The sequence below is a fragment of the Cheilinus undulatus genome, linkage group 12 (assembly GCF_018320785.1).
Source record: "Cheilinus undulatus linkage group 12, ASM1832078v1, whole genome shotgun sequence".
Classification (NCBI taxonomy): domain Eukaryota; kingdom Metazoa; phylum Chordata; class Actinopteri; order Labriformes; family Labridae; genus Cheilinus; species Cheilinus undulatus.
The window spans coordinates 749229-763419 of record NC_054876.1 but is presented as its reverse complement, the minus strand read 5'-3'; the positions used below and the strand labels follow the sequence as shown (position 1 = coordinate 763419).

Here is a 14191-nt window from a genome sequence, read left to right as displayed (position 1 = left end):
GTAAAGCTGTGTACAATCCACATTATTTCTCTACAACATCCTTTTTTCTTTTTATGGTAACATGTTCCCTTCAGACCACCAGTGCAGCTGGCACAGGGATCTTTGCCAACTTCTCCAACATCCAGGCCATTAACATCAGTGGTGAGGTGCGCTCCCATAATTCAACCACAGGGGTGGTCACCTACAACACTGAGCTCAAATATTACTATTCCTGTGCTTACCCTCTGGAGTATTTCATCAACAACACCCAGGTGGAAGTGTAAGAGGTTGACTTTGTACTGTTCATTCCTGGACATGTTGAGAGAGTGTCTCTGACCATTCTACACCCAGTGTCATCAAAAACTGTTGAGCTTTGGGCAACACGTCTTTCCTTAAAAACCATTCAGTTCTAAAGCATTTCAATCTGGAATCAAATTTGGCTTAATTTCTAGAAGATTATATGAAAAAAAGGCTTTAAAGTAAACTCGTGAGGACTTGAAGATTTGATACTCAAATCATGTTAAGAAAGCAATACAGTGAGAAAAGAACAAGCAGATTAATGAAAAGAAAGTGTATTACTCTTTCATTTCACATACATCCAAGGCAATAACAACACCACACAATATCTGACTTAAAAGCGTATACTGACTTTTTATATCAAAAGATCAATGGTAAATTTAAATCAAAGAAAAATATTCAACGAAATTTAGTTTTCTGTAGCACTGAAGAGCTTAAATGGCTTTCTAACCAAACAGTGTTGTTTGTAGAAATAGAGAAAAAAGATACATAATCTGCAAAAGCAAAAACCAAAGATTGTTACTGCCTGTCCTGTCTGATGTTGCTGTCTGTCCTGTCTGATGTTGCTGACTGTCCTGTCTGATGTTGCTGCCTGTCCTGTCTGATGTTGCTGCCTGTCCTGTCTGATGTCGCTTACTGTCCTGTCTGATGTCGCTGTCTGTCCTGTCTGATGTCGCTTACTGTCCTGTCTGATGTCGCTGCCTGTCCTGTCTGATGTCGCTGCCTGTCCTGTCTGATGTCGCTGTCTGTCCTGTCTGATGTCGCTTACTGTCCTGTCTGATGTCGCTGCCTGTCCTGTCTGATGTCGCTGCCTGTCCTGTCTGATGTCGCTGTCTGTCCTGTCTGATGTTGCTGTCTGTCCTGTCTGATGTCGCTTACTGTCCTGTCTGATGTTGCTGCCTGTCCTGTCTGATGTCGCTGTCTGTCCTGTCTGATGTCGCTTACTGTCCTGTCTGATGTCGCTGTCTGTCCTGTCTGATGTCGCTTACTGTCCTGTCTGATGTCGCTGTCTGTCCTGTCTGATGTCGCTGCCTGTCCTGTCTGATGTTGCTGCCTGTCCTGTCTGATGTCGCTGTCTGTCCTGTCTGATGTCGCTGCCTGTCCTGTCTGATGTTGCTGCCTGTCCTGTCTGATGTCGCTGCCTGTCCTGTCTGATGTCGCTGTCTGTCCTGTCTGATGTCGCTGCCTGTCCTGTCTGATGTTGCTGTCTGTCCTGTCTGATGTTGCTGCCTGTCCTGTCTGATGTCGCTTACTGTCCTGTCTGATGTCGCTGCCTGTCCTGTCTGATGTTGCTGTCTGTCCTGTCTGATGTCGCTTACTGTCCTGTCTGATGTCGCTGACTGTCCTGTCTGATGTTGCTGCCTGTCCTGTCTGATGTCGCTGTCTGTCCTGTCTGATGTCGCTGCCTGTCCTGTCTGATGTCGCTGCCTGTCCTGTCTGATGTCGCTGCCTGTCCTGTCTGATGTCGCTGCCTGTCCTGTCTGATGTCGCTGCCTGTCCTGTCTGATGTTGCTGCCTGTCCTGTCTGATGTCGCTGCCTGTCCTGTCTGATGTTGCTGCCTGTCCTGTCTGATGTCGCTGTCTGTCCTGTCTGATGTCGCTTACTGTCCTGTCTGATGTCGCTGTCTGTCCTGTCTGATGTCGCTGCCTGTCCTGTCTGATGTCGCTTACTGTCCTGTCTGATGTCGCTGACTGTCCTGTCTGATGTCGCTGTCTGTCCTGTCTGATGTCGCTGCCTGTCCTTTCTGATGTTGCTGCCTGTCCTGTCTGATGTTGCTGCCTGTCCTGTACAGTTTGGCATCTTCTACTGCAGTGAGAGACAACAATGGGAGCTTTAACAGCACTCTGAGCATGGACCTCTCTCACTCTCAAACACACTCACAGTTTAACTTTACCTTAACCCTTTTGACATCAACTTCTTTTTTAAAACCCCAATACCAAAAAAGTTGGGTCGCTGTGCTAAATTTTACCAACAGAATGCAATGATTTGAAAATCTCTACAGCCTTTTTTCTTTTTTCCAAAGAACATCAAACATCAGATGTTTACCCAGGCATTTCCATTTCATCAACAGTATTAGATCTTTTAATTTGATTGTAGCAACACAGCTCAAAAACGTAGGGACAGGGCCATATCAACCATTGTGTAGCATCCCCTCTTCTTTAATAACAGTCTGTAAACGTCTGGGAAGTGAGGAGGCCAAATGCTGGAATTTTTGGAGAGGAATGTTGTCCCATTCTTGTCTGATGTAGGATTCTTGCTTCCCACCAGTCCTGGGTCTTCATTTCTTGATGCTCCCTTTTCTGATGTTCCAATGTTTTCCATTGGTGAAAGGTCTGGACTGCAGGCAGACCAGTTCAGGACCTGGAGTCTTCTCCTGTGAAGCCATGCTGAAGCATTACATTTTTTAACATTCTGCAAAAAAAAAAAAAGTTTTTTCTGTAAAGGTTTTCTAATGAAAAAACGACAATGACAGAAAATTTTGCTTTTCCTTCCTTATGGCAACACACATTGTATCTGTAATATATGTCAGAATAGCCTTTTTTCTTTTTCTAGATTGTTCAGCTCTAGTTTTCATGATAAGTTGAATAAATCAGTTAATTTATGTGTTGTCCCATCCTCACATACAGGCCTAGTTCATACAGGAAAGAACAGTTTATGTGTGTCAGATCTCAGGTTGGTTTTCATTTACTGAGATTTATTGCTTGTGTTTGTTGAAAAATGCATAAAATGAAGAGCTTAAAAAGTATTTTCAAAATCACAAATGCAAAATCGAAAAAAAATTTTCATTTTAATTATTGTCCCAAAATATTCAGCCCTAGGAACTACTCATCACTTTAAGTAAACTTCTGTTTTCATACTTCTTACTTTTACTTGAATGGATTTATTGGCTGGTACTTTTACTTTGAGTGCATTTAAAGCAGAGTAGCCGGACTTTTGCTTGAGTACAATAGTTGTGAACTTTTCCCACCCCTGATTTAAACACAAACCCACAGGATTAAATGAATGGAAATAACAATCCCAAACCAAATGAAAGGAATAAAACAAAGAAGCAACACAGGACGGTTGAAAAATTCAGTGACACCATGAAATATTAATGGTTTTTGAGTGATGACGTCAGACGCCAACTTGTATCACCACGGACAACGCTCTCTTAAACCTTGATTTTATCCAGTTTTAAGCCTGTTTTACCTTTTGATACACTGTTTGTTTTAGTTGTTACCCTCCAATAATTCGAAAGACTGTTAACGATCGAGAGTGTACTTGGAAAGTTTTGCAGTGAAACACGCTGGCTCACAACGCCGGACTCAAGCCTCCGGTTCTCATACTGAGTTGAGGAAACTTCCACTACAAGTCGGAATAAACATGGGACCACTTACCCCTCACTCCGACTGTGTCAGCTGTGTCCTCTTGACCGACAAAATTGCAGAGCTCGAGCAAAGAATATCCAATCTTTATCGAATTCAAGAAGCTGAGATGCTTACAGACACAATCACCTTCGGTCCAGCGCAAACCAGCGCAAGTTGTCCAAAAGGACCTGTTCCTGACTCTGTGTCTGAGGCTGATGCACCACCAGAGTCTGCCACGGCTCACCTGTCTGCCCCCGGTGCCCCTCCACCCGACGCTGAACCCGGGGATGGTTGGATACGGCTAGGAGCTAAGCCGAAAGCATTTCCCTCTTCTACACCGGGACCCCTCATCACCTCCGCCGTCCAGCGGGCTGCGGTGCTCCCCGTCTCATCCAGCAGCCCGGCCGCGAGGCACACCTGAGCACTCCTCCCATGGCAGAGTTTACCGCTCCACACCGCTTTTCACACCAGCTCCGCGACCAAAACCGCGGCACCCCGCTCCACCAGATCGCCTCAATCCACCTCCGGATCTACAGGGGATCCATCGAAACAGCTCTCCTCCTGCCGCTGCTTACTCGCACCCGGCAGCGGAGTGTGGGTCAGAGCCTCGGGCTCCCCCGGTCTCCTCGTCCTCTGGTGTTCAGCCTGGAGCTAACACCGGAACAGTGGGTGAAGAAAATCCATCAAACTCTCCAGCAGTTCTGGTGGTCGGGTCGTCTATGGTTCGTCACGTTCGGATCAACAGGTGTCTCATCAACTGCCTTCCAGGTGCCCTCGTCAACGACGTCAATAACTCCGCCCTCCGGCTACTACGTCACTACTCGCACGTCTCATCTGTTGTGGTGCATGCTGGCACACACGATCTCAGGATGCAACAGTCGGAGAAACTTAAGGAGGATTTTATCCACATCATTGACAGCATCCTTGACACAAATAAACAGTGCATCGTCTCTGGCCCTCTGCCCTCCCCTTGCTTCGGTGACGTCAAGTTCAGCAGACTGAGGCAGCTCCACATCTGGCTGAAAGGGTACTGCTCCAGCAGGGGTATCCCATATGTGGATAACTTCATCTCTTTCTATAACCGCACTGAACTTTTCAAACATGATCGCCTCCATCCAAACCATGCAGGATCTAAACTTCTTTCCATGAACATTGAACTCACACTCCACTCCTGTAAAGCCTTCACCCTCTGACATGGGGTAAGTCCCATAATACTAATTACAAACTTTAGGTCAAAGTCCCACAATATACAACATAATCAGAAAACTGTATGCTCTGAGCACATAAATATTCCAGTTCTGATCAGAAAGAGACCCAGGTCAGTAAATCACACACTTAAAAATACCCCCGGCCGCCTCACTCCTTATGTCACCACCTCAAACCTGGTTATGATTCCCATACAGCCTAATACTGCTGCTCCTGTTTCTTCTCCGAGACCCCCACTTGATCCAAAAACCTTCAAAAGCAGAAATGGCCTAGGATTAATCCACTTAAACATCAGGAGTCTAATCCATAAATTAGATTATGTCAATGTTTTAGTGCTACAAACGAATCCTGACATTTTAGTTTTGAGTGAAACGTGGTTAAAAAAAGCACTAAAGACTATGATGTAGCTTTAGAAGGCTACACTCTGTTTAGAGTGGATCGAGCTGGGAGAGGAGGTGGAGTAGCAGTCTATGCAAAATCTGGTTTGTTAGTGTCTGTTTTAGATTCAATCACCCAACCTAAATGTTTTGAATTTATTGCCCTACAAATCCAGTTGGGGCCATCTCCACTGGTGGTAATGGACTCACTAGCAAATTTAATTTCAATGTATGAGGATTCTGAAATGCTTGTTATGGGTGATTTTAATTTGAACTGGCTGAACAACACATCAGATAAATTAAAGGAATGTTGCTTTAACCTGAACTTAACTCAGATCATAACTGAGCCCACTAGACCCAATCTAAAAGACAGTTCAAAATCTACTTTGATCGACCTAGTGTCTTCAAATAAAGTTGACAAAATTGTGGGCAGTGGAGTTTTTGAGCTGGGAATAAGTGATCACTGCCCTACAGCTTGTGTTAGAAATGCCAGATTGAAAAAAACAAATTCACGAACAGTTTTAAAGAGAAATTTTAGGCTCTTTAATGAGCAACATTTTTTGGACAATGTAGAAAATGACTTTATTAACTTTACAGCAGAGATTTCTGATGATCAGGTGGCCCTGCAATTTTTTACAGATATTTTTATCTCATGTATTGATAAACATGCCCCTTTTAAAAGGCTCCAAATTAAGGACAGAACTTTTCCCTGGTTCTCAAATGAGCTGTCAACTTTGTTCAATGACAGAAATAAGGCCTGGAGTCATGCTAGATGTTCAGGAGACCCTCAGCACTGGGTCTCCTTCAGACAACTTAGGAATAAATGCACCCGGTTGTAAGAAAAGCTAAATCTGAATATTTGTTATCTCTAATCACTAGTTCCTACTCAAACCCAGCTATGTTCTGGAAAGCAGTGAACTTAGAAGAAAGGAAGACCTCAAATACACTGCCCACTAGTATAAGAACTGATGACTGTGTGATTTCTAATAGGTCAGACATTTTCCATGCCTTTAATAAGCACTTTGCAGATGCTGCATATTTATTTGAAAAAGAATATCCTGGCCTCTCGTCAGTCGATGTTGGTTGTTTGAATGCTGGGGGCCACACTTCTTGTTTTTCCTTCCGCCCCTTCTATTATGCTGAGGTTCTGAATGCACTGCAAGCCTTAGACCCCAGGAGTTCCACTGGGGAAGACCAATTGGATTCCTTCTTTCTAAAATTGGCTGCTCCAATTATTGCTGAGCCATTAAGACATGTATTTAATTTGTCCCTGACAACAGGAAGTTTTCCTACCTTATGGAAATCTGCACATGTAATTCCCCTGCATAAAGGAGGTTCAAGAGATGACATGAACAATTATCGCCCTATCTCCAAATTGCCCTGTTTAGCAAAAGTGATGGAATCTCTGGTAAACAATCAACTAAAGTCATTTCTTTCAACCTACTCTGTACTTAGCTCACACCAGTCTGGTTTCAGAACAAATCATAGCACAATTTCAGCCATTACATTAGTCACAAATCATATCATATCAGCACTGGACAAGAAGCAACACTGTGCAGCAGTTTTTGTAGATCTGTCCAAAGCCTTCGATACAGTTGATCATGACATACTGTTAAGTAAACTGTTCAACATAGGACTGATTGAAAGTGCATGTGCCTGGTTTCATGACTATTTGTCTGAGAGGTGTCAGTGTATTAAATCAGGTGACACCAAATCAGACTTCTTGTTTATCAATAGGGGTGTGCCACAAGGTTCCATTTTGGGCCCTGTACTCTTTTCTATTTATATTAATGATATTGTGTCCTCTTTAAGTGGTTGCCGTGCCCATTTGTACGCCGATGACACCATTGTTTATTGTATTGCAGACTCGGTACAGCTTGCTATCAACAATTTGCAACTTGCTTTTAATGAGCTTCAAGAATCTCTTTTAAATCATAAACTTCTTTTAAACGTAATAAAAACAAAGTACATGCTGTTCTCCAGAGCCAGAAACATTGACCATGAAACTTTGAATTTGTTTACTATAGAAGGCTCTAGAATTGAAAGAGTCACTGAATATAAATATCTTGGCGTATGGATTGATGAGGATTTAACGTTCAAACACCACGTAAACAACCCTGTCACTAAAATGTGACAAAAGATTGTTTTTTTTTACAGAAAAAAATCCAGCTTTCCTTTATTCTGTAGAAAAAGAGTTGTTGAAGCTGTGTTGTTATCTGTCATTGATTATGGTGATGTGATTTACAGACATGCTGCAGCTTCAGTTCTAAAGCCTTTGGACAGTGTATATCACTCTGCTCTTTGATTTATTACTGGTGATGGGTACAGAACTCATCATTGTGTTTTGTATGAGAAGGTTGGTTGGCACTCTCTGGAAGAGAGGTGCAACAAACATTGTTTTTTTTTATATCTTTAAGGCCCTCATTGGAAAATTACCACCTTATATCTCAACCTTGTTAGAGTGGAATGCTGGTAGCTATACAACTCGCTCTACTGATCTGTTACTTCTTAAAGTTCCTCGAGCATGTACTGAACTTGGTAAAACAGCTTTTTCCTTTGATGCTCCAAGCTCATGGAACATCCTCCAACAATCTCTAAAAATTGATGTTCTTCCCTCTCTTTCAGAGTTCAGGACTTTGATTTCTAGCCATTGTGTTTCTCGCTGCAACTGTTTTACCTGATTTCATTTTATCTACCTTGTCACTGATGAGATTGTTGTTCACAGTGATTGTTCTATATACTGTACTTGTTTTATTGTGCTGTGGTTTTAATGTGTCTGTAATCTCGACGGCATTGGAAATGAGGGAAACCTCAATGTCCTTTCGAGAATAAATAAAGTTTTGACTTGACTTGACTTGATTAACTGCCCTGATTTTCACTTACATCAAGTATGGAGCCTGGACAATAAGTGTGGAGGAGACCAAACAGCAATAAGGCCAGAGAGCGGAGGCTGGAGATTCAATAAGGCCTTCTACCGCCGTTCATAGCTTTGCCTTCAAGAGAGTTAGAAAATCCATAGTTACTCAGAATCCAAAGCAGAGGTGCCATTTCTCAATAAACAGAGTGTGAGAGCGGCAGAGCCACAGCCCACTACTTCATCAGCAGTTTTGCCTTCCAGGCAAAACATGAGACACATTACAGTGCAGAGACATGCCACACAGCAATACACAAACCCAGAGTCACACACAACCTCTCTGGATATCCAGTCAGACACACCAGCCTTCTGCAGAGCGAGGGACGGAGGCCGTAAACCCGTCTACAGGGAGACGCCAGCATGCACAACTGAGGCATGGCGCAACCACACAGCTTCAGGCAAAGCGCCGACAGATCATCAAGAGGGACTTCTCTAAAATCAAAGATGGCGATACACTGCATCGCACATGATATATAAAAAAACCAGCCCACAAGAAGCAGCATGCTTCAAAAAGACCTGATTTCTAACTAACCGTCAGTGTCCTGACAGGATGTCAACTACACTTCCCCGCTGGTGATACCATCCACAGGTTTAGAGCTGAGGACCAACATCTATGTCCAGGTGCAAGCATCAAACCTGACCAATCAGTAAGATCTTCAACCTTCTGATTATATTTTAAACATCTTCATCCCCTCTGAACAAGTTCTCTTATGATGGCTGGAAAGCACCTTTTCTAATCACACTGTGCCACCAGGTACCATGTCCTCTTGGACCGCTGCTATGCTTCCATCTCACCTTATCCAACCAATTCAACTTTCTTCAACCTCTTGGTTTCGTAAGCAGTCCAAACTCATTCCACAGAGAAAGCTGGGCCCTGGTTTGGTGTCATAAAGCATGCTCTCTCTCCACTGGTCTAGCCTCAGGACCACCACCAGCTCCTTATGAGAAATCTCGATTTCTGGTAGTTTTCAACCAATCAGATTAATTTGAGTTCAGTTCGGACCTCAGATATTAAAACGTAGAGCAGAAAAATTACACAAAAAATCAAACATGTTGAAAAAGCACCTCAGAGACTTTATAACACTTTTTTAGCAGACATGCACTGGAAATCCACCAACAGTGGTCCTTCAAAGAATATTTGGGTCCTGACCCACTAGTTAAGAACCACTGCACTAGACTCGACCATACGGGGACTGTGAGATGACAAACCGCATAAAATCTGAGGAAAAGAATATGGAAATGGGGGGAAAGTTGTTTTTATGTTTGTGAGGTGTAGAAAAACAGACATCTGGTTGGTGGCTCAACTCTATCTGCAACAACAAAAATATCCGACCCACCAGCTGAGTACCAGTGGTCTGTGTGTGGGGAACAGTGATTTGGCGTGCTTTGCTCTTCTAGGTCTAACAAAAGTTCCACTTCTGTCTGGTCAGTCCTCAGAATATTTTCCCAGAATTCTTGGGGATCATCAGGATGTTTTTAGTCCAATGTGAGACGAGCCTTTGTGTTCTTTTTTGTCAGCAATGGTTTGGCCTTGAAACTCTCCCATGATGCCATTGTTCTCCAGTCTCTTTCTGATTGTTGAGTCATGACCTCTGACCTTAACTGAGTCAGTGAGGCCTGCAGGTCTTTAGATGTTCTTCTGAGTTCTTCTGTGACCCCTGGATGAGTGGAGTCATTTTGGTTGGCCGGTCACTCCTTTGACGGTTCACACAGTTCCAAGTTTTCTCCATTTGTGGATAATGGCTCTCAATGTCACAACTGAACCAGAAAAGGACCCACAAGCATGACAGAGTCACAAAAAGCTAAATCAAAGTCCATTTAATGAGTTGAGGTCAGTACACAGGAGTCAGTCACAATCAGGCAGAGGTATCCAAAATGTGAGGCTGAAAACTCGGTCTAAATAGAGAACTAGGGAGGGGGAGACAATGAGGCACAGGTAAAGTACGTCACAGAGGCGGGGAAACTCACACATGGGAAAGGGCAGGAAACAGACCTAAAACAAAGAGACAAAAGGTAAGTCACCAAAATAAAACAGGAAACACAAGACAAAACACATGAAGGAATCAAATCTAACTACCATCCCTGTGCTGTGACAGTGTGTTTGGCTGGAGTCCAAAGCCCTGAAATGTCTCTGTAACCTTTTCCACACTGATAGATGTCAGAGACTTTGTTTCTCATCTGCTCTTGAGTTTCTTTAGATGGTGCCATGATGTGCTGCTATTTAGACCTCTAAGTCTGCTTCACTTTGTCGGGCTGGTTCTAGGTAGGGGATTTCTGGATTCAGCAGGTCTGCGGTAATCAGGTCTGGGTGTGGATAGTCATACTGAACTCAGCTTTACATGTGAGGTGATTGTGAGGACTAATGAGCTTGAGATGCAAGAAACCTTTCTGACGATAGTGACACTCAGAAAACACACAGGAGGATGTGTTAAATATACGTTAATAGAACTCAAACCCCTTTGGCATGAAAGCTGCAAGTGTGTGAAATTCTGTTTATGTGACTGTGTGTTTTGGATAGAACACACACTCTCAGCCCTCTGTCTCTCTAAGACATGATGAAATACACTCATATTAACCTGTGGAGATGGTTTCCTGCTCTGCATCCAGACTGGAACAAGCTCAGCTGTAAACTCACCGTTATATGTCCACTTTTCTTATCTGTCCTCTGAATATCAGCATCACTGCTCCACAGACCGTAGACTTTAGACCAGGGTTTAGGAGGTTAGGGTCAGATTTGTGCCAGCTTTCTATGCAACCACTCCTCATTTTAAGACAGACACACCTTAGGGTGCAAATAGAGATGCAAGTTCATTTGCTTTTTTATCAGCCTGAGCACATGGTGTAAAAACAACCTCTGCGTCAGGGGGAACAGCAGAGGCACTTCCACATCCAGCTATGAGCCATACTATAGGGCCCCCGGAGTCCCCGCTGTTCTCTCTTGATACCCCACAGCTGCTCCAAAGACCAGACCATTCATGAGAACGAGGAGAGCCACTACACCCGCTTCTCCTTCTCTGCCTTCAGATTCGTAGAACAACAGAACCAGACGGTGTCCACCTGCTACCTTCACTGTATCACCAGACTCTGTGAGATCAGCACCTGCCTCCACTTCAAGGTCAGTGAAGAATTTAATCAATCCATCAGTCCCTCCATCTTCACTAGGCAGATTCATAATGATGTCATATGCAGACTCTTTAAGAAGAGACCAGGACTGGACTTCTTGTCTGATCCAATGTTAATTCAGCATGAGCTAAGCCCTAAACAACAGTACCAGAGTTTCAGAGGCCAGGAAGGCTGTCCTTTCACCAGGAGGAAACATGGAGCCAGACCAGACCGAGACTGACGGACAGAGGATGGAAGAAAATAAAGAGAGAGAGACAACAACAATGAACAAGATACACCCATGGCTGCAACACCACTTATAATAAAAGTATGAGCATGAAAAACCATGGATAAACTGATCAGTCTGAAATCAACGTTATAATAAAGAGGAGAGGGCTGACAGTAGTGATTACAGCAGCTGAGGTTACGAAGCTCTAGATTCACTTACAATGATAATAGATGTCACTTTAACTTTAATGAGAATGATGATGGTATTTATCAGGCGCTTCCTCTCCCATTACTTTAAATTATGGTTTCCTCTTCTATCTACAGAAATGCAACAACAGGAGGAAAAGATCAGTCCATGCCACTGGAGTTTCAGAAGCCACCACCCTGTCCTCAGCTGTTCCCATCGTCACCAGAAATGACAACTGTGAGTGTGTTTGGCTCTCAGCCTTTCCTCTGCCTGGCTCTGTAGCTGCTGCAGGGCGTAGCTAGGGATTATGGGCCCCCAGAAAGCATATCACACAGGGCCCTCCTTAACTGGCTAGCCAAGCAATAAATGTTGCATCATTTTTTTACAGATATCTATGTATTTTAATGGATTTTTGAGCCATAATTTCCCCATTTATGAGCAATATTTTTACTACTGTTAAATTAAATTTAATTGCATTAATTTTGCAGCACTGGACTACACCCCTGAGACATTTTTAAGGGAGGAGCAGGGGCCCCCCAGTGTTTATTTTACTCTATTTGATACAAATTTTAGTCATTGACTGCTTAGTTGCTTTTGATTCGATAATGACACTTATTAATAAGAAAAAATAAAAGCTTCTCAAGGGCCCCTCCCTACTGTGGGCCTGGGTAATCAGTACCCTTTATCCCCCCTTTGCTGGTGCATCTTAAATCTAACCTAGCAGGTGAGTAGGCAGATGTCTGTCAGACTGTGGGCGCTAATGTCCAGCCCTTTAGTTGAGGTCATAGAGAACATAGGTGTCTTCTATGTGGTTGTCATGTAGCCCCTCATCCTCTCAGGGTCATGGTGTCTGTCCTGGTGGTTGTTTGGGGTCCACCGTGTTTGTCAGGTCCAAATGATCTGTTTCTGTAAATCATTATTCATTTCATTACATGACTCGACATCTAGGCTTTGGCTTGACTGAATCCTAAAATTCAGTGAACTGTTACCAGCTGACGGAGCCTTTTGGTCTCAAATGTTGGCTTCACTGTTTGTAAACTAACTTCAGGCTATAAGAAGTTCACAGGCAATAACTGACACCAAAGTTAACAACTTCCTGTACAGTCTCTGTTTACCACAGACTCTTCACACCGCGTTCCAAGTTATTATGCAAATGACATTTTTCACTTATTTTCCTAAATATTAATGCAAATATCAGTCAGAATATTTTTAAAGTCATCAGCTGTTAGAGCATAACTCAAATGTTTTTGAACAAACTTCATAACGACAACCATTATTATTCTAACACGAAACTCTCAAAATGCACCGTTCCACATTATTAAGCAAAACAAAGTTTTAAAAGATTTTATAGGTTGTAAAGAAGTGAAAATGGTCATTCATTGAATTTGCAGCATTAGGAGGTCATATTTCCTAAAATCAAAGCTATTTCAGTCAAAAACATCTTAACAGGCCAAGTTCCATGTTAACATAGGAGCCCTTCTCTGATATCACCTTCACTATTCTTGCATCCATTGAACTTGTGAGTTTTTGGAGAGTTTCTGCTTGAATTTCTTTGCAGGATGTCAGAATATCCTCCCAGAGCTGCTGTTTTGATGTGAACTGCCTCCCACCCTCATAGATCTTTAGCTTGAGGATGCTCCAAAGGTTCTCAGTAGGGTTAAAGGTCAGGGGAGGATGGGGGCCACACCATGAGTTTCTCTCCTTTTATGCCCATAGCAGCCAATGACACAGAGGGATTCTCTGCAGCATGAGATGGAGCATTGTCATGCATGAAGATCATTTTGCTACAGAAGGTACGGTTCTTCTTTTTGTACCATGGAAGAAAGTGGTCAGTCAGAAACTCTGTATACTTTGCCGAGGTCATTTTCACACCTTCAGGGACCCTAAAGGGGCCTACCAGCTCTCTCCCCATGATTCTGGACCAAAACATGACTCCGCCCCCTCCTTGCTGTCGTCACAGCCTTGTTGGGACATGGTGGCCATCTACCAACCATCCACTACTCCTCCATCTGGACCATCCAGGGTTGCACGGCACTCATCAGTCAACAAGACTGTTTGAAAATGAGTCTTCATGTATTTCTGGGCCCACTGCAACCGTTTCTGCTTGTGAGCATTGGTTAGGTGGGGCTGAATAGTAGGTTTATACACGACTGCAAGCCTCTGGAGGATCCTACACCTTGAGGTTGGTGGGACTCCAGAGGCACCAGCAGCTTCAAATACCTGTTTGCTGCTTTGTAATGACATTTTAGCATCTGCTCTCTTAATCTGATGAATTTGTCCATCAGAAACCTTCCTCATTATGCCTTTATCTGCACAAACCCATCTGTACGATGATCACGACTGTCTTCCTGTAATATCTCATGTTTTCATTCCTTGTCCAAGGCATTGCACTATTTGACGCTTTTCAGCAGCAGAGTTCCTTTTTCTTTCCTATATTGCTGAAACCTGTGGCCTGCTTAATAATGTGGAACGTCCTTCTTAAGTAGTTTTCTTTTAATTGGGCTCACCTGGCAAACTACTGATCACAGGCACCTGAGACTGATTTCAGTGATC

The 14191-nt window shown here is 43.4% G+C and overlaps 1 protein-coding gene across 1 annotated transcript in view; it reads left to right on the top strand.

The window, feature by feature from the left end:
* The window catches only part of LOC121519176 (zona pellucida-like domain-containing protein 1), a 30363-nt gene that overhangs the window by 574 nt on the left and 15598 nt on the right, over positions 1–14191 (top strand). Inside the window, 6 exon segments of the mRNA XM_041802003.1 lie at positions 75–259; positions 2070–2138; positions 8667–8768; positions 8876–8956; positions 11074–11236; positions 11776–11875. Coding sequence (XP_041657937.1) covers positions 75–259; positions 2070–2138; positions 8667–8768; positions 8876–8956; positions 11074–11236; positions 11776–11875 — 700 coding nt within the window.